Source organism: Salmo trutta, chromosome 7 (genome assembly GCF_901001165.1).
Source record: "Salmo trutta chromosome 7, fSalTru1.1, whole genome shotgun sequence".
Lineage (NCBI taxonomy): Eukaryota > Metazoa > Chordata > Actinopteri > Salmoniformes > Salmonidae > Salmo > Salmo trutta.
The window spans coordinates 56166500-56187438 of record NC_042963.1 but is presented as its reverse complement, the minus strand read 5'-3'; the positions used below and the strand labels follow the sequence as shown (position 1 = coordinate 56187438).

The 20939-nt window shown below is 46.2% G+C and overlaps 1 protein-coding gene across 1 annotated transcript in view; it reads left to right on the top strand.

Moving 5' to 3' along the window:
- Positions 1–20095, top strand: part of LOC115196645 (protogenin B-like) — a 36621-nt gene extending 16526 nt beyond the window's left edge. The window contains exons 10-20 of the mRNA XM_029757490.1: positions 30–335; positions 876–1064; positions 10668–10763; positions 10983–11169; positions 12856–12983; positions 14050–14220; positions 15499–15687; positions 17105–17228; positions 17644–17776; positions 19261–19368; positions 19508–20095. Of these exons, the coding sequence (XP_029613350.1) occupies positions 30–335; positions 876–1064; positions 10668–10763; positions 10983–11169; positions 12856–12983; positions 14050–14220; positions 15499–15687; positions 17105–17228; positions 17644–17776; positions 19261–19368; positions 19508–20095 (2219 nt within the window). The remainder of the gene's footprint in view (positions 1–29; positions 336–875; positions 1065–10667; positions 10764–10982; positions 11170–12855; positions 12984–14049; positions 14221–15498; positions 15688–17104; positions 17229–17643; positions 17777–19260; positions 19369–19507) is intronic.
- The last annotated feature ends 844 nt before the right edge of the window (positions 20096–20939 follow it).

The window sequence follows — 20939 nt, the reverse complement described above, 5'->3', positions numbered from 1 at the left end:
TATGATATCGCTCTTCCTGTTTCCCTCAGTACCCTTGCGTACCCCGGAGCTCAGTCTGACCAGCCACAGCCCTACAGACATCCAGGTGTCGTGGCAACCCCTGTCCACCAAACTGTCCCGTGGTAACATCTGGGCCTACCGCCTCTCCTACCGCACGGCTGCAGACGCCACGGTTTTGTCTGTGGAGCTGGCCCAGAACAACACCCAGTACCTCCTGGGAGACCTTCAGCCTGATACCATCTACCTTCTCCGGATCGCTGCAGCCACCAGGGTGGGGTGGTGTGAACCCTCCTCCTGGACCTCCCACCGCACTCCCAAAGCCTCCATTAATAAAGGTAACTAATATCACAGCCTAACCCTAACCCAAAACCTCCATTAATAATGGTAACAGGAAATCTGATAGGCTAAAGTACAGGCAGGGAAAAGGCGTTGTTAGTGAGGCAGGCAAAAACTATCATACAAAGGAGGAGTAAATCACGGGGAAAAAAAGAGCTCAGACAGACGTGTGTCACAAAACAAACAATACCTCACAGTGACGGGGTGTAAAGAACTGAACTAAATAGTGTGTGATAATGACATACAGGTGTGTGAACAGGTGATTAGAATTCAGGTGATTGGGATCTGGAGAGTGAGCTGCGTTCAGGGGATCTATGTGTTTGAGGGTGTGAGTTGGAAAGTGGGCTGGAGAGTGAGCTGCGTTCAGGGGATCTATGTGTTTGAGGGTGTGAGTTGGAAGCAGACGTTACAAGATGTGCGTAGGACAGACGTGAACTCCTAAGTCTGAATCGGCCCATATGTGCCCTGGCCTGAAGTGGTGCCAGTATGTGTCCTTCATCATCCTCTTCATACTGACTCTCCTTCCTCTGTCCCCACAGTGCCACCAGCCCCACTGCTGCAGCAACTGGAGCCTCTCAACTGCACCTCCATCTTGGTTCGTTGGCAGCCATCTCCAGGCTCCGTGGTCGTCCAGGGTTACCGGCTCTGTTACCATGAGGAGGGCCAACCAGAACAGCCCTCCATCCAGCTCCCGCCTGAGGACACAGAATACACCATCAGTGGTCTGGGTGAGTGATAGTTACAGTAGGTATAGATTGGGTACAGGTGGGTATAGGTATAGATTGGGTACAGGTAGGTATAGATTGGGTATAGATATAGATTGGGTATAGGTATAGATTAGGTATAGGTATAGACTGGGTATAGATTGGGTATAGATATAGATTGGGTATAGATTGGGTATAGGTATAGATTGGGTATAGATTGGGTATAGGTATAGATTGGGTACAGGTATAGGTATAGATTGGGTATAGGTATAGATTATTATTATTTATTTTTCACCTTCATTTAACCAGGTAGGCCAGTTGAGAACAAGTTCTCATTTGCAACTACGACCTGGCCAAGATGAAGCATAGCAATTCGACACAAACAACAACACAGAGTTACACATGGAATAAACAAAACATACAGTCAATAATACAGTAGAACAAAAGAAAACAAAAAGTCTATATACAGTGAGTGCAAATGAGGTAAGATAAGGGAGTTAAGGCAATAAATAGGCCATGGTGGCGAAGTAATTACAATATAGCAATTAAACACTGGAATGGTAGATGTGCAGAAGATGAATGTGCAAGTAGAGATACTGGGGTGCAAAGGAGCAAGATAAATAAATAAATACAGTATGGGGATGAGGTAGGTAGATAGATGGGCTGTTTACAGGTGCAGTGATCTGTGATTGGGTATAGATATAGATTGGGTATAGGTATAGATTGGGTATAGGTGGTATAGATAGATATAGATTGGGTACAGGTGGGTGTAGGTATAGGTATAACTTGGGTATAGGTGGTATAGATTGGGTATAGGTGGTATAGATTGGGTATAGGTGGTATAGATTGGGTATAGGTGGTATAGATTGGGTATAGGTATAGATTGGGTATAGGTGGGTGTAGGTATAGATTAGGTATAGATATAGATTTGGTATAGGCGGGTATAGATTTAGATTGGGTATAGGTGGGTATAGGTATAGATTTGGTACAGGTGGGTATAGGTATAGATTAGGTATAGATTTGGTATAGGCGGGTATAGATTTAGATTGGGTGTAGGTATAGATTTGGTACAGGTGGGTATAGGTATAGATCGGGTACAGGTGGGTATATGTATACCTGTACCCAATCTATACACACCTGTACCCGATCTATACCCAATCTATATCTATACCCGCCTACCCAATCTGTACTTATACACAATCTATACCTATACACAATCTATACCTATACCCAGTCTATACCTGTACCCAATCTATACCCACCTGTACCCGATCTATACCTATACCCGCCTATACCCAATCTATACTTATACCCACCTATACCCAATCTATACCTATACCCTAGATTGGGTATAGGTCAAGATTGGGTACAGGTGGGTATAAGTATAGATTGGGTATAGATTGGGAACAGGTGGGTATAGGTATAGATTGGGTATAGGTGGGTATAAGTATAGATTGGGTTTAGGTGGGTATAGACATAAATTGGGTATAGATATAGATGGGTATAAGTATAGATTGGTGATAGATATAGAATGGGTATAGACATAGATTGGGTATAGGTGGGTATAGATTGGGTATAGGCTGGTATAGATATAGATTGGATATAGATTGGGGATAGATGGGTATAAGTATAGATTGGGTATAGGTGGGTGTAAGTATAGGTGGGTATAAACATAGATTGGGTATAGGTGGGTGTAAGTATAGATTGGGTATAGGTGGGTATAGATATAGATTGGGTATAGGTGGGTATAAACATAGATTGGGTATAGGTGGGTATAAGTATAGATTGGGTATAGGTGGGTATAAGTATAGATTGGGTGTAGGTGGGTATAGATATAGATTGGGTGTAGGTGGGTATAGATATAGATTGGGTATAGGTGGGTATAAGTATAGATTGGGTATAGGTGGGTATAGGTGGGTATAAGTATAGATTGGGTATAGGTGGGTATAGATATAGATTGGGTATAGGTGGGTATAGGTATAGATTGGGTATAGGTGGGTATAGGTATAGATTGGGTATAGGTGGGTATAGGTATAGATTGGGTATAGGTGGTGTAGGTGGGTATAGATTGGGTATAGGTGGTTATAGATATAGATTGGGTATAGGTATAGATTGGGTATAGGTATAGATTGGGTATAGGTGTGTATAGATATAGATTGGGTATAGGTGTAGATTGGGTATAGGTGGGTATAGATATAGATTGGGTATAGGTGGGTATAAACATAGATTGGGTATAGGTGGGTATAAGTATAGATTGGGTATAGGTGGGTATAAGTATAGATTGGGTGTAGGTGGGTATAGATATAGATTGGGTGTAGGTGGGTATAGATATAGATTGGGTATAGGTGGGTATAAGTATAGATTGGGTATAGGTGGGTATAGGTGGGTATAAGTATAGATTGGGTATAGGTGGGTATAGATATAGATTGGGTATAGGTGGGTATAGGTATAGATTGGGTATAGGTGGGTATAGGTATAGATTGGGTATAGGTGGGTATAGGTATAGATTGGGTATAGGTGGTGTAGGTGGGTATAGATTGGGTATAGGTGGTTATAGATATAGATTGGGTATAGGTATAGATTGGGTATAGGTATAGATTGGGTATAGGTGGGTATAGATATAGATTGGGTATAGGTGGGTATAGATATAGATTGGGTATAGGTATAGATTGGGTATAGGTGGGTATAAGTATAGATTGGGTGTAGGTGGGTATAGAACTCCAGCTTGAGGACACAGAATGAAACATCAGTGGCCTGGGGAGTTTCTGGCTCCTGTGTAGTTGTGAAACATCAGGGAGGGAGTGGGGGAGGGGCTTATTTTGTAAATGCACTGACATCTTTTAATGTCTTCTTTCTCTCCGTCCGTGCCCGAACAGTACGGCCTGACCCTTGTTTCCTAAACAGAGGTCCCTCTCCTCCCCTGCCCCCCTCTCCATCCCTATCCTGGTCTTGTTTGTGCTGTCTTACCAACTCTTTGTGGTCATTGTCACATTTGGCAGCACGATGAACGTAGGAGTTGTGAAGACGGCACACACAGACCTGGGACCAGGCTACTTTAGTCCCTCTCCAGTCCCCTCCGCAGTGTTTCTCCATTACCTCTCCCAGCATTGTGTGAGCAGCAAAGCCTCCAAGGGGTTATGGCCCAGAGGTCAGGGTCCAGATGTTCTGGCCCAGAGGTCAGGGTCCAGATGTTCTGGCCCAGAGGTCAGGGTCCAGATGTTCTGGCCCAGAGGTCAGGGTCCAGATGTTCTGGCCCAGAGGTCAGGGTCCAGATGTTATGGGCCAGAGGTCAGGGTCCAGATGTTCTGGCCCAGAGGTCAGGGTCCAGATGTTCTGGCCCAGAGGTCAGGGTCCAGATGTTCTGGCCCAGAGGTCAGGGTCCAGATGTTATTCCCACCACCGTTTCCCATAGATCTCATCCATGTCTTGTATATGTTATCCCTGGCTATTGTGCTATAGCCCCTGGGCCAGAGCTGGCCTATGGCACCCTGACCACCAACCCCCTCTTCCGACACCTTGACTAGCACCCGATCTCCATCAGGATGGGGGTGGTTACCACCATACCCCACGGCCCCCTGGGACTGGCCAGAGCTAGACAGACAAAGGACCTATGGTCTTGAGACAGTGGACTTGGATATAGAGAATTACACTGTCTGTCCCCTATTTCACAATGGCCTCTGTGATACCCGAGGGTTGTGGGTTCGATTCCCCACGGGGGACCAGTATGAAAATGTATGCACTCACTACTGTAGTGGCTCTGGATCAGAGAGTCTGTTATTAAATGACTCACTACTGTAGTGGCTCTAGATAAGAGAGTCTGCTAAATGACTCACTACTGTAGTGGCTCTGGATCAGAGAGTCTCCTAAATGACTCACTACTGTAGTGGCTCTGGATCAGAGAGTCTGTTAAATGACTCACTACTGTAGTGGCTCTGGATCAGAGAGTCTGCTAAATGACTCATAATTGTAGTGGCTCTGGATCAGAGAGTCTTTTAAATGACTCACTACTGTAGTGGCTCTGGATCAGAGAGTCTGCTAAATGACTCACTACTGTAAGTGTCTCTAGATCAGAGAGTCTGTTAAATGACTCACTACTGTAGTGGCTCTGGATCAGAGAGTCTGTTAAATGACTCACTACTGTAGTGGCTCTGGGTCAGAGAGTCTGTTAAATGACTCACTACTGTAGTGGCTCTGGATCAGAGAGTCTGTTAAATGACTCACTACTGTAAGTGGCTCTAGATAAGAGAGTCTGTTAAATGACTCACTACTGTAGTGGCTCTGGATCAGAGAGTCTGTTAAATGACTCACTACTGTAGTGGCTCTGGATCAGAGAGTCTGCTAAATGACTCACTACTGTAGTGGCTCTGGATCAGAGAGTCTGTTAAATGACTCACTACTGTAGTGGCTCTGGATCAGAGAGTCTGTTAAATGACTCACTACTGTAAGTGGCTCTAGATAAGAGAGTCTGTTAAATGACTCACTACTGTAGTGGCTCTGGATCAGAGAGTCTGTTAAATGACTCACTACTGTAGTGGCTCTGGATCAGAGAGTCTGCTAAATGACTCACTACTGTAGTGGCTCTGGATCAGAGAGTCTGTTAAATGACTCACTACTGTAAGTGGCTCTAGATCAGAGAGTCTGTTAAATGACTCACTACTGTAGTGGCTCTGGATCAGAGAGTCTGCTAAATGACTCCCTACTGTAGTGGCTCTGGATCACAGAGTCTGCTAAATGACTCACTACTGTAAGTGGCTCTAGATAAGAGAGTCTGCTAAATGACTCACTACTGTAGTGGCTCTGGATCAGAGAGTCTGTTAAATGACTCACTACTGTAGTGGCTCTGGATCAGAGAGTCTGTTAAATGACTCACTACTGTAAGTGGCTCTAGATAAGAGAGTCTGTTAAATGACTCACTACTGTAGTGGCTCTGGATCAGAGAGTCTGTTAAATGACTCACTACTGTAGTGGCTCTGGATCAGAGAGTCTGCTAAATGACTCACTACTGTAGTGGCTCTGGATCAGAGAGTCTGTTAAATGACTCACTACTGTAAGTGTCTCTAGATAAGAGAGTCTGTTAAATGACTCACTACTGTAAGTGGCTCTGGATAAGAGAGTCTGTTAAATGACTCCCTACTGACTCACATGTAAATAGTGTCCAACAGATGCAGAGGAGTGCATGTGGTTGTGCTATAGTCCCTAGACTGATAGAGATCAGATAGACCTTTGACCTTTATTTAAGATCAGTCTAGCCTCCCCTCCACTCTAACCACTAGGCTACCTGCCGCCGCTCCACTCTAACCACTAGGCTACCTGCCGCCCCTCCACTCTAACCACTAGGCTACCTGCCGCCCCTCCACTCTAACCACTAGGCTACCTGCCGCCCCTCCACTCTAACCACTAGGCTACCTGCCGCCCCTCCACTCTAACCACTAGGCTACCTGCCGCCCCTCCACTCTAACCACTAGGCTACCTGCCGCCCCTCCACTCTAACCACTAGGCTACCTGCCGCCCCTCCACTCTAACCACTAGGCTACCTGCCGCCCCTCCACTCTAACCACTAGGCTACCTGCCGTCCCTCCACTCTAACCACTAGGCTACCTGCCGTCCCTCCACTCTAACCACTAGGCTACCTGCCCCCCTCCACTCTAACCACTAGGCTACCTGCCGCCTCTCCACTCTAACCACTAGGCTACCTGCCGCCCGTCCACTCTAACCACTAGGCTACCTGCCTCCCCTCCACTCTAACCACTAGGCTACCTGCCCCCCCTCCACTCTAACCACTAGGCTGTCTGCCGCCCCCTCCACTCTAACCACTAGGCTACCTGCCTCCCCTCCACTCTAACTACTAGGCTACCTGCCGCCTCTTCACTCTAACCACTAGGCTACCTGCCGCCCCTCCACTCTAACCACTAGGCTACCTGCCGCCCCTCCACTCTAACCACTAGGCTACCTGCCTCCCCTCCACTCTAACCACTAGGCTACCTGCCACCCCTCCACTCTAACCACTAGGCTACCTGCCTTCCCTCCACTCTAACCACTAGGCTACCTGCCGCCCCTCCACTCTAACCACTAGGCTACCTGCCTCCCCTCCACTCTAACCACTAGGCTACCTGCCACCCCTCCACTCTAACCACTAGGCTACCTGCCTTCCCTCCACTCTAACCACTAGGCTACCTGCCTCCCCTCCACTCTAACCACTAGGCTACCTACCGCCCCTCCACTCTAACCACTAGGCTACCTGCCGCCCCTCCACTCTAACCACTAGGCTACCTGCCCCCCCTCCACTCTAACCACTAGGCTACCTGCCGTCCCTCCACTCTAACCACTAGGCTACCTGCCCCCCTCCACTCTAACCACTAGGCTACCTGCCACCCCTCCACTCTAACCACTAGGCTACCTGCCTTCCCTCCACTCTAACCACTAGGCTACCTGCATCCCCTCCACTCTAACCACTAGGCTACCTACCGCCCCTCCACTCTAACCACTAGGCTACCTACCGCCCCTCCACTCTAACCACTAGGCTACCCTGCCACCCCTCCACTCTAACCACTAGGCTACCTGCCTCCCCTCCACTCTAACCACTAGGCTACCTGCCTCCCCTCCACTCTAACCACTAGGCTACCTGCCTCCCCTCCACTCTAACCACTAGGCTACCTGCCTCCCCTCCACTCTAACCACTACGCTACCTGCCGCCCCTATACTCTAACCACTAGGCTACCCTGCCACCCCTCCACTCTAACCACTAGGCTACCTGCCGCCCCTCCACTCTAACCACTAGGCTACCTGCCTCCCCTCCACTCTAACCACTAGGCTACCTGCCGCCCCTCCACTCTAACCACTAGGCTACCTGCCGCCCCTCCACTCTAACCACTAGGTTACCTGCCGCCCCTCCACTCTAACCACTAGGCTGTCTGCCGCCCCTCCACTCTAACCACTAGGCTGTCTGCCTCCCCTCCACTCTAACCACTAGGCTACCTGCCGCCCCTCCACTCTAACCACTAGGCTGTCTGCCGCCCCTCCACTCTAACCACTAGGCTACCTGCCTCCCCTCCACTCTAACCACTAGGTTAGCTGCCGCCCCTCCACTCTAACCACTAGGCTACCTGCCACCCCTCCACTCTAACCACTAGGCTACCTGCCGCCCCTCCACTCTAACCACTTGGCTGCCTGCCTCCTTTCCACTCTAACCACTAGGCTACCAGCCTCCCCTCCACTCTAACCACTAGGCTACCTGCCTCCCCTCCACTCTAACCACTAGGCTACCTGCCGCCCCTCCACTCTAACCACTAGGCTACCTGCCACCCCTCCACTCTAACCACTAGGCTACCTGCCGCCCCTCCACTTTAACCACTAGGCTACCTGCCTCCCCTCCACTCTAACCACTAGGCTACCAGCCTCCCTTCCACTCTAACCACTAGGCTACCAGCCTCCCCTCCACTCTAACCACTAGGCTACCTGCCGCCCCTCCACTCTAACCACTAGGCTACCCGCCGCCCCTACACTCTAACCACTAGGCTACCTGCCGCCCCTCCACTCTAACCACTAGAGAGCAGGTGTTCTTAATGTTTTGTACCCTCAGTGTATATGTGTCCAAATTGAAAGGGTCATTTGAGTGGACAACCATTTCTATGGTATATATTATATCAATCCAAGGTGGAGGGTAGATAGAAGGGTGGAGGGGCAGCCAGGTGGAGGGTAGATAGAAGGGTGGAGGGGCAGCCAGGTGGAGGGTAGATAGAAGGGTGGCGGGGCAGCCAGGTGGAGTGGTGGAGGGGCAGCCAGGTGGAGGGTAGATAGAAGGGTGGAGGGGCAGCCAGTTGGAACAGAATGTCCCGAGAAGGGGTAACAAAGGGGGCCAGCTCCTCCCCTCCTCTACTCTATTCTACTCAATTCAATTCAAGGCGCTTTATTGGCATGGGAAACATATGTTAACATTGCCAAAGCAAGTGAAGTAGATAATATACAAAAGTGAAATAAACAATAATAATGAACAGTAAACATTACACTCACAGAAGTTCCAAAAGAATAAAGACATTTTCAAATGTCATAGAATGGTCTACTCTCTCCTCTCCCACAGTCCTGAAGCCCAGATTCCTTCTGTTCTATCTTGGCCTGACCCCTGACCCTAGTCAACCCCCCCCTTGTCCCATGGGCCCTGGATCCTAGCAGCTGAATGCTGCCTCTGGCCCCCGCACCCCAGCCCCTAGTCCCAGGCCTCCCAACAAGCGTCTTGGCCCCATCCCCCACCACCGTAACAACAGGCCTGGACACACACACACACACACACACACACACACACACACACACACACACACACACACACACACACACACACCACCTCCCACCACCTCTCCCCTTTCCACTGGTCAATACCCAGAACCTAACCTTTCACACCAAGATATAAAACAAATCCTTAACGTTCCCCTAAAATACGGCATGATTCAGGAGATGGTTAGCGTGGCTGTGGCGTGTTTTCAAATGAAAGACACTGAATTGAATTGCACCGTTTTTGAAGAGCGATTGGCACTAAAAATCAACTTCTCATTTTGAAAATGGCCAACTTGGCATCGATATGAGTCAGAAACATTGATTCTCGTGTCAAAATGGACTACAAAATGTAAATAGAATAATTTTGGACATAAAGTATCTAACAAGCGCGAAAATAGGTGCCAGGCGCACCATTTTGCGTCAAGAACTGCAACGCTGCTGGGTTTTACACGCTCAACAGTTTTCTTGTGTGTATCAAGAATGGTCCACCACTCAAAGGACATCCAGCCAACTTGACACAACTATAGGAAGCATTGGAGTCAAAATGGGACAAGTATCCCTGTGGAACACTTTCAACACCTTGTAGAGTCCATGTCCTGACGGATTGAGGCTGTTCTGAGGGCAAAAGGGGAGGTGGGGGGGGCAAGTCCGTATTAGGAAGGTGTTCATAATGTTTTGTCCACTCAGTGTATAGTTACAGTAGTTCTATATACACTAAAGTTCTAGAGACATCATTTCAGCTGGCCTCTTCAAAGCTGCTCTTCCTTTCCTACTGTTTATATGGTATAGCACAGCCTAGTAGTCATGCTCTCCTCTGTGTAGAGTTGACTTTGCAGTAACAGCATGGATGAAAGTCAGAACTAGTTCATCTAGCAGAGCATTGGGGACTTCCTTTATTTTTGGGATTGAGGAGAGGCGGTCAGTAATCCTGACTGTTATAGGGTTCCGGAACTTTTTTTTCTTCCTTTTAGAAACCTTTTGTTTCTAGAGGTCTTCACAGACTGTGGGCTCCTTCTCTTCTCTGTGACAAGATATGCTAGATAGAGTAGGGTCGGAGGGGGGAGGACGGACGACAGGAGACACTGAACTCTGTGTAAATAGAGAACGGTCAGCTAAGACCAAGGGTTCGTCTGCCCTCCAGCTCTTAGAGGCTAGTACTTTAACTAAAAAAAAAGCAAACTTTTGTTAACTTTTCATTTATTTCTTATGTTTTGACTGATAAAAGGCCATTTCAGATGTGCCTTTTTGTTTGCACCGATGTTTTTAACGCGTATGTGGGTCAGTTGACAATAGACAGAAAATATAATATTTATTTCCACAGGAATAATTTTTTTTAATCTACCATTTATTGTTTTCCAGACCCAAGGAGGAAATACCATGTGAAACTGTTGGCGTTAAGCCTTGTAGGAGATGGTTACCAGGCCGACCAGACACTCAGCACCCCAGGATGTGTGTGTAAGTAAACACAAAAATCGGATCAATTCTTTACTATTGATCTGCTTCAGTTTCTGTTCATCCTGAATTCTACATTGGCCTCTAACACATCTCCCACTACCATAAAAATACTTCTCGACAGCTGAAGCAAGCGCACGTTTTCTCCAGGAAATGGTATTTTTCTTGTTTGTGACCTTTTTTCTTCTTCTTCTTCCATCTGTGTGTGGGTGTGTCTCGTAGCTGTACGAGATCATCCGGTGGCCTCCCCTCCAGCCCCGGACCATGTGACTGCGGTGGCTAACAGTTCGTCAGCGGTGTACCTGCGTTGGAGCCGTCCTGCCTTCGCCTCTAGGAAGGCTGTCAGCTACACAGCTCGCTGTACACCTGTGGGCCTGATGAACGCATCAGCCATACGCTACATACAGACGTGAGTTCAAGACCGATGTTCTGCAACAGAACTGCTCGAGTTCAACGAGATATTTATGGTCATCAATAAGAAAGGAGGACCAAGGCACTCTTCATATAATGAATAAATAATAATAAATAATAATGAATAAATAATAATGAATAAATAATTGATAATTGATCATTAATACATAATAATGAATCATTAGTCAATAATAATTAATAATTAATACATAATAATTAATAAATTATAATTAACAATTGATAAATAATAATTAATACATAATAATTAATCATTAATAATTAGTAAATAACAATTAATAAATAATAGCAGTAATAAATAATCATTAATACATAATAATTGATCATTAATACATACTAATGAATAATTAGTAAATAATTAATAATAATTAATAAATAATCATTAATACATAATTATATGTGCCTTGGTCCTCCTTTCTTTCTGATGACCAATTCACCCTTTTTACCAAAGAGCACCTTCTGTCTACCAACATTTACTATTGTGGACCTTAGTAGCGCTTCCCTGCCTCCTCTTTATACAAGATACTTATGATGTTTATACCTGTATCCTGGCGTCTGTTGAAGAAGAAGAATACTTTACTACTATATTAATACTAAGATTATTATTTTACTTTTATTTAATGAGGCAAGTCAGTTAAGAACAAATTCTTATTTTACAATGACGGCCTAGGAACAGTGGGTTAATTGCCTTGTTCAAGGGGGCAGAATGACAGATTTGTACCTTGTCAGCTCGGGGATTCGATCTTGCAACCTTTCGGTTACTAGTCCAACGCTCTAACCACTAGGTGGAACAAAAATATAAATGCAACATGCAACATACAACAATTTAATTGATTTTACTGAGTTACAGTTTATATAAGGAAATCAGTCAATTGAAATAAATAAATTAGGCCCTAATCTATGGATTTCACATGACTGGGAATACAGATATACATCTGTTGGTCACAGATACCTTTTAAATAAATGGGGCACACAATGGGCCTCAGGATCTCGTCACGGTAGTTTTGTGCATTAAAATTGCCATCGATAAAATGGTCTGTGGTTGTGAGGCTGGTTGGACGTACTGCCAAATTCTGTAAAATTACATTGGAGGCGGCTTATGGTAGACAAATTAACATTAAATTATCTGGCAACAGCTCTGGTGGACATTCCTGCAGTCAGCATGCCAATTGCATGCTCCCTCAAAACTTGAGAGATCTGTGGCGTTGTGTTGTGTGACAAAACTGCACATTTTAGAGTGGCCTTTATTGTCCCCAGCACAAGGTGCACCTGTGTAATAATCATGCTGTTTAATCAGCTTCTTAATATGCCACACCTGTCAGGTGGATGGATTATCTTGGCAAAGGAGAAATGCTCACTAACAGGGATGTAAACAAATTTGTGAACAACATTTTAGAGAAATAAGCTTTTTGTGCGTATGGCAACATTTCTGGGATCTTTTATTTCAGCTCATGAAACATGGGGACCAACACTTTACATGTTGCAGTGTACTTTACTACTATGCTATTGTCATTTTTCAGATCATGGAAATTGATATTGCATGTGGTGATCTAGTTTTACACTTTACTTCTGACAAGAGACTGAAACGCAACATTGTTATGAACACTTGACCGATTTTTTTTGATTGCTAATATTTATTCTGTGATGTCTGTTTTGTCCTCGTCAGTACCAACCAGAGTGTGCTGATACAGAGCCTGGACTCCAACACCCGCTACGAGTTAGTGGTGCGTCTTCATGTCGACCAACTGGCCAGTCCCTGGAGCACGGTTGTCTTTCAGAGGACTCTACCAGCAGGTAAACAGTCCTCTTATTCTCTCCCAAGGATAACAAGGATAACAAGGATAACAAGGATAACAAGGATAACAAGGATAAAGATTCCTTCATGATCTATACATTATGAAGGAGTTTATTTAACTTTAAGTGACATCAACAGTATAGCTTCCTTCCCAGTCTACTCTTGAGATGTACCCGGCCGGTACTCTGCTCTGCACCTTGAGACTAATGCCCCGATTATATAGATAGTGTTATTGAACACTGGTCACCTCATATTCTGTGTATATACTGTTGTTGACTCACTGTTTATGTATATACTGTATTCTTAACATAGCTTATTCTAATATACCTACTACTGTATATACCATTTTCATCCAAACGATCTGCTGTCTAAACACAGCACGTATTTTATATTGTGTATTCAGACACTGTTCACACTGATAGATCTCCTCTAGGTTGTCGGACTCATTCTGACATTTTTTTGTTGTTGTTTTTGTATTTTGATTATTTGTGTATTTGTATTGTATTTACTAGACATTCTACTGCGCTGTTGGAACTTGTAACATAAGCATTACGCTGCACCTGCTATAACACCTGCTATAACACCCGCTATAACACCCGCTATAGCACCCGCTATAGCACCTGCTATAGCACCTGCTATAACACCTGCTATAACACCCGCTATAACACCCGCTATAACACCCGCTATAGCACCCGCTATAGCACCCGCTATAGCACCCGCTATAACACCCGCTATAACACCCGCTATAACACCCGCTATAGCACCCGCTATAGCACCTGCTATAGCACCTGCTATAACAACCGCTATAGCACCCGCTATAACACCCGCTATAGCACCCGCTATAGCACCCGCTATAGCACCCGCTATAGCACCTGCTATAGCACCTGCTATAACACATAACACATTTGTGTATGCGACAATAAACGTTATTTTATTTGAGATGGGCGAGAACCAACGACCCGTGTGCACACAATAACATTCACCAATCAAAGCCGTTGGTACTAGATGACGGACCAAGATACATTTAAGGTTAAGAGACTCAAATGACCCGTTTCTGTTCATCAGCGCCCAGCCACCCTCCTGAAGGTGTGAGGGTGAGTCTGATTGAGGACGGCACAGCCCTGGTTTCCTGGAGAGAACCAGAGGAGAACAACCTGGCAGTGACGCACTACACCATCCTGTACGCCTCACAGAGGGCCTGGCTGGCCGGATACTGGCAGACGCTGCAGAGGGAGGGTGAGTGGAACAGCTAGATACTGGCAGACGCTGCAGAGGGAGGGTGAGTGGATCAGCCAGACGCTGCAGAGGGCCTGGCTAGCCGGATACTGGCAGACACTGCAGAGGGAGGGTGAGTGGAACAGCTAGATACTGGCAGACGCTGCAGAGGGAGGGTGAGTGGAACAGCTAGATACTGGCAGACGCTGCAGAGGGAGGGTGAGTGGAACAGCTAGATACTGGCAGACGCTGCAGAGGGAGGGTGAGTGGAACAGCTAGATACTGGCAGACGCTGCAGAGGGAGGGTGAGTGGAACAGCTAGATACTGGCAGACACTGCAGAGGGAGGGTGAGTGGAACAGCTAGATACTGGCAGACGCTGCAGAGGGAGGGTGAGTGGAACAGCTAGATACTGGCAGACGCTGCAGAGGGAGGGTGAGTGGAACAGCTAGATACTGGCAGACACTGCAGAGGGAGGGTGAGTGGAACAGCTAGATACTGGCAGACGCTGCAGAGGGAGGGTGAGTGGAACAGCTAGATACTGGCAGACGCTGCAGAGGGAGGGTGAGTGGAACAGCTAGATACTGGCAGACGCTGCAGAGGGAGGGTGAGTGGATCAGCCAGACGCTGCAGAGGGAGGGTGAGTGGATCAGCCAGACACTGCAGAGGGAGGGTGAGTGGATCAGCCAGACACTGCAGAGGGAGGGTGAGTGGATCAGCCAGACACTGCAGAGGGAGGGTGAGTGGATCAGCCAGACACTGCAGAGGGAGGGTGAGTGGATCAGCCAGACACTGCAGAGAGAGGGTGAGTGGATCAGCCAGACACTGCAGAGGGAGGGTGAGTGGATCAGCCAGACACTGCAGAGGGAGGGTGAGTGGATCAGCCAGACACTGCAGAGGGAGGGTGAGTGGATCAGCCAGACACTGCAGAGAGAGGGTGAGTGGATCAGCCAGACACTGCAGAGGGAGGGTGAGTGGATCAGCCAGACACTGCAGAGGGAGGGTGAGTGGATCAGCCAGACACTGCAGAGGGAGGGTGAGTGGAACAGCTAGATATTATAGAGGAATTGTAAACACAGGTGGATGTTTTTGAAGGGGAGGGGCTGGAGACAGACTTGGGCAGAAGCTTTGACAGCAGAGTGTTGTAGCTACTGTTTGAGTCCGTTGAGTGCAGATTTAAACATTTCTGAGTATCTGGCCAGTGTCCATCCAAGATTTGTGTCTGGGGTTTTTGGGAATGGCTGTGTTATGATGCATTCTACTCCAGTCCTCTCTAAAAACCTGTCTGCTGTCCCTACAGGAAGTAACACCATGGCCCTGCTGGAGCGTCTGGAGCCTGGTAACATCTACCTGGTGAAGATCTCTGCCTCCAACCAGGTGGGAGACGGGCCCTTCTCTACTACTGTGGAGCTGGCCCCGGGGCCTGGGTCTAGACACAGAGGGAAGAGCCCCAGGCACTCAGACAGCGGATCCTCCTCAGACACCACAGGTTAGTATTGTCGTAGTGTTGTTGGGACTGGAGAGTGTTGTAGTTATTAGTGTTGTTGGACTGGAGAGTGTTGTAGTTAGTATTGTAGTTAGTGTTGTCGTAGTGTTGTTGGACTAGAGAGTATTGTAGTTAGTATTGTTGTAGTGTTGTTGGACTAGAGAGTATTGAAGTTAGTATTGTTGTGGTGTTGTTGGACTAGAGAGTATTGAAGTTAGTGTTGTGGTCAGTATTGTTGGACTGCAGAGACATAGGACCTGTCATATCTTGGACTTTGAGCATACTGCAGTTGATGACAACATGACCCTAAACAGAATACAGTCTCTTACTTTACCTGCTTTCAGTGCTTCTAGTAGGCATTGTTTAAATCAAATCAAATTGTATTTGTCACATGATTAGATTGGTTAACGTAGACCTTACAGTGAAATGCTTACTTACAAGCCCTTAAACAACAATGCAGTTTAAAAAAAATACAAACAAAAAAAAGGTAAGAGATAAGAATAACAAATAATTAAAGAGCAGCAGTAAATAACAACAGCAAGGCTATATACAGGGTATTACGGTACAGAGTCAATGTGGAGGCTATATACAGGGTATTACGGTACAGAGTCAATGTGGAGGCTATATACAGGGTGTTACGGTACAGAGTCAATGTGGAGGCTATATACAGGGTATTACGGTACAGAGTCAATGTGGAGGCTATATACAGGTGTTACGGTACAGAGTCAATGTGGAGGCTATATACAGGGTGTTACGGTACAGAGTCAATGTGGAGGCTATATACAGGTGTTACGGTACAGAGTCAATGTGGAGGCTATATACAGGGTGTACCGGTACAGAGTCAATGTGGAGGCTATATACAGGGGGTACCGGTACAGAGTCAATGCGGAGGCTATATACAGGGTGTTACGGTACAGAGTCAATGCGGAGGCTATATACAGGGTGTTACGGTACAGAGTCAATGTGGAGGCTATATACAGGGGGTACCGGTACAGAGTCAATGTGGAGGCTATATACAGGGGGTACCGGTACAGAGTCAATGTGGAGGCTATATACAGGGGGTACCGGTACAGAGTCAATGTGGAGGCTATATACAGGGGATACCGGTATAGAGTCAATGTGGAGACTATATACAGGGGGTACCGGTACAGAGTCAATGTGGAGGCTATATACAGGGAGTACCGGTACAAAGTCAATGTGGAGGCTATATACAGGGGGTACCGGTACAGAGTCAATGTGGAGGCTATATACAGGGGGTACCGGTACAGAGTCAATGCGGAGGCTATATACAGGGGGTACCGGTACAGAGTCAATGTGCGGGGGCACCGATGTCGAGGTAATTGAGGTAATATGTACATGTAGGTAGAGTTATTAAATTGATGTGATTACTCAGTGTGACATGATTTCCCATATCTTCCAGTGTTCTCTGACGGCCTGTACCACACAGAGCAGAATTCCATGACAGGGATCATCGTGGGGGTCTGCATCGCTCTGTCCTGTATAGTGATGTGTACCATCATCCTCATCAGCAAAGGCAGATCCAGGTATTTACACAATATTCATCTTAGTAACAGTCTTTTCCTTCTTCTTCTTCTGTTTCTTCTGTTTCTTCTTCTTCTCCTTCTGTCTCTTCTCCTTCCGTTTCTTCTTCTTCTTCTCCTGTTTCTTCTTCTGTTACTTCTTCTCATTCTTCTTCTGTTACTTCTTCTCCTTCTTCTGTTTCTTCTTCTTCTGTTTCTCCTTCTGTTTCTTCTTCTTCTGTTTCTCCTTCTGCTTCTTCTTCTTCTCCTTCTGTTTCTTCTTCTTCTGTTTCTTCTTCTGCTTCTGTTTCTTCTTCTCCTTCTTCTTCTCAGACTATAGTCCATTTACTCATTCTAATGCATCAGCCATTTTTGAAAGAACTCTCTTCAAATAGATTCTTTCCTATTGTCCCTTAACTTCTACTCTTTACTCCAATAGGAAATCTTCCATCTGTAAGATAATTGATGTAGTGAATGGTGAGGGAACCCATGGTCCACATGCTAGTTTGGCCCAGGCTGAGAACATAGAGGCCCTGATGCCCATGATGGCACCACACTTCATTGATGCCAAGGTGAGACATGACTCCACAGACACAGGCCGTGTATGTATGAGACTGTATTTATGTCATATACTGTGCCTTCGGAAAGTATTCAGACCCCTTGACTTTTTCCACATTTTGTTAGGTTACAGCCTTATTCTAAAATGTGTTAAATTGTTTTTTCCCCCCCTCATCAACCTGCATAATAACCCATAATGACAAAGAAAAAACAGGTTTTAAAATGTTTTTGCTAACGTATTAAATCGGGTCCGGACTCTGGCTGTGCCACTCAAGGACATTCATAGACTTGTCCCGAAGCCACTCCTGCATTGTCTTGGCTGTGTGCTTAAGGTTGTTGTCCTGTTGGAAGGTGAACTTTCGCCCCAGTCTGAGGTCCTGAGGGCTCCGGAGCAGGTTTTCATAAAGGATCTCTCTGTACTTTGTTCCGTTCATCTTTCTCTCGATCCTGACTAGTCTCCCAGTCCCTGCCACTGAAAAACATCCCCATAGCATGATGCTGCCACCACCATTCTCCACCGTAGGGATGGTGCCAGGTTTCCTCCAGATGTGACGCTTGGCATTCAGGGCAAAGAATTCAATTTTGGTTTCAATTTTGTTTCTCATGGTCTGAGAGTCTTTAGGTGCCTTTTGGCAAACTCCAAGCGGGTTGTCATGTGCCTTTTACTGAGGAGTGGCTTCCATCTGGCCACTCTACCATAAAGACCTGATTGGTGGGGTGCTGCAGAGATGGTTGTCCTTCTGGAAGTTTCTCCCATCTCCACAGAGGAACTCTATAGCTCTGTCAGAGTGACCATTGGGTTCTTGGTCACCTCCCTGACCAAGGCCCTTCTCCCCTGATTGCTCAGTTTGGCTGGGCGGCCAGCTTTAGCAAGAGTCTTGGTGGTTCTAAACTTCTTCCATTTCAGAATGATGGATGCCACTGTGTTCTTGGGGACATTCAATGCTGCAGAAATGTTTTGGTACCCTTCCCCAGATCTGTGCATTAACACAATCCTGTCTCTGAACTCTACGGACAATTCCTTCGACCTCATGGCTTGGTTTTTGCTCTGACACGCACTGTCAACTGTGGGACCTTATATAGACAGGTGTGTGCCTTTCCAAATCATGTTCAATCAATTGAATTTACCCCAGGTGGACTCCATTCAAGTTGTAGAAACATCTCAAGGATGATCAATGGAAACAGGATGCACCTGAGCTCAATTTCATGTCTCACAGCAAAGGGTCTGAATACTTATGTAAATTAGGTATTTCTGTTTTTTTATCAATCTTTTTTTTATTATATATATATATATATATATATATATATATATATATAAAAAAATTGCTTTGTCATTATGTGGTTTTGTGTGTAGATTGAGGATTTTTATTTATTTAATTCAGTTTAGAATTAAGGCTGTAACGAAACAAAACGTGTAAAAAGTCAAAGGGGTCTGAATACTTTCTGAATGTGCTCTACTCCTTTATCTGTTTCTAATCTGGTTATCTCTCTGTTTCAGGGTGGGACAAACCTGGTGATTACAGGAACTGGTCCAGTCTGCGGTATCAACCGTAGTAAGACATGGCAGTTTTTTAAGACGGAGAGACACAATAGAAATACAAGCCAGGTAGGTCTTCAGACACGAACCAATCCTGTTGCTGCTATTAAAATACCAGTCTTCAACATAGAGTTTACAGTATTGAGTATTGGTAATTTGTTTTACAATGACAAAACTAACAAATATCGCTCCTCTCCCTTATCTCTAGGCTGAGAACAGAGCATGTCTGTACGAGGCAGGGAAGACCGTTCTGTGTTATGAGGAGAGGGAGGGCGCGTCGCCCCTCCCACCCTCCAGCCTGCAGATCCTGTTCGGTCCACTAGGGGACTTGGAGAGCTCCGGGGGCTTCAGTGAGGGAAGCAGCTCTGGGACTACTGAGACCAGCGAGGGGAGTCAGGAGACAGGAGACTCTGGTCACTACTCCAACGAAGAGATAAGCAATGAGATGAGCAACCGGTCCACCGCCACCTCAGGCTGTAACTCCCGGCCTCCGTCCTTCGGGTCGGAGTTGGATGACAGCCCAACTCCAGATGAAGAAGAAGAAGAAAAGCCTGGTTTTAAAGTGGATTCTGAGGTGACGCCACCAAGACATCCCTACCGTCACCACCATGGTCTCCACCAGCCTGGTCATGACACCGCCCAGCATCCCTCACGTCCCTGTTCCCTATCGGCTGAGGAAGCTGCTTATCCTGCCCAGGCCACCGCCCAGCATCCCTCACGTTCCTGTTCCCTATCGGCTGAGGAAGCTGCTTATCCTGCCCAGGCCACCGTCCAGTCAGCAGGCTCGTCCTGGTGATAGGTTACCCAACCTGAATGTGGCTTATTTTCAGTTGAAGCAGCCCGCTTTTCTCGCTTCTTTGCCTCTTGAAATAGTTCCTTGGGCAAAGAACATACAGTTACGTAGAGGGATCAGGAAGTTGAAGATTTATGGAGGAAATGGGTGTTCGCTTCAGGTCTACCTCAAGATATTTGTAATGAATGTTGTTGTTTTCCTGTTTTCATTTGTATCTTATTTTCATGTCTGTCTGGTATTTGTCTTTGTGTCAGGTCTTTAGGGATGATTTCTTAGACACCAACCTAATCGGGATCGGTGACAACCGGATGCATCCGGTTTTCAGGGGAATCGGAAAGAGAGCCTTCCCGCTTTTGGACGTTAACAAGGCGACACTCCATCTTAACTCCTCCTCTACATTTACAGGATTGGTTGAACAGTGTAGGAGAGAACCTCCCCCACCCCCCGTTAGCACAACAAACAAAGAAACATCACACAGATGACGCTTTGTCATGAATTGGTGAAAGGGATGTTATGGGATCTTGAAAAGCATATTCAGTGAAGATTGGACATTGGAAGGGCTTCTCTTTTTGTTGTTGTACCAAACTAAGCTTTAATCTTTGTCCGGGAAACCAGTCCTTAATGTCTATCCTAAACCAAAGCCCACCCAACAATGAATGTTCAAAAGAATGTAAAAATATATCGCTTTATGATACGTTTACTTCTATAATTAAGTAGATTGTTTTCTTCCATTGAAGCAGAGGGTTTAGTTGGTGACCCCCCTCATTGCTGATTGTCTACCTCAGTTACTTTGACTCTGTATTATACTACTACCTCGTTTTAACAATATATTGTGCAGTACCGTATT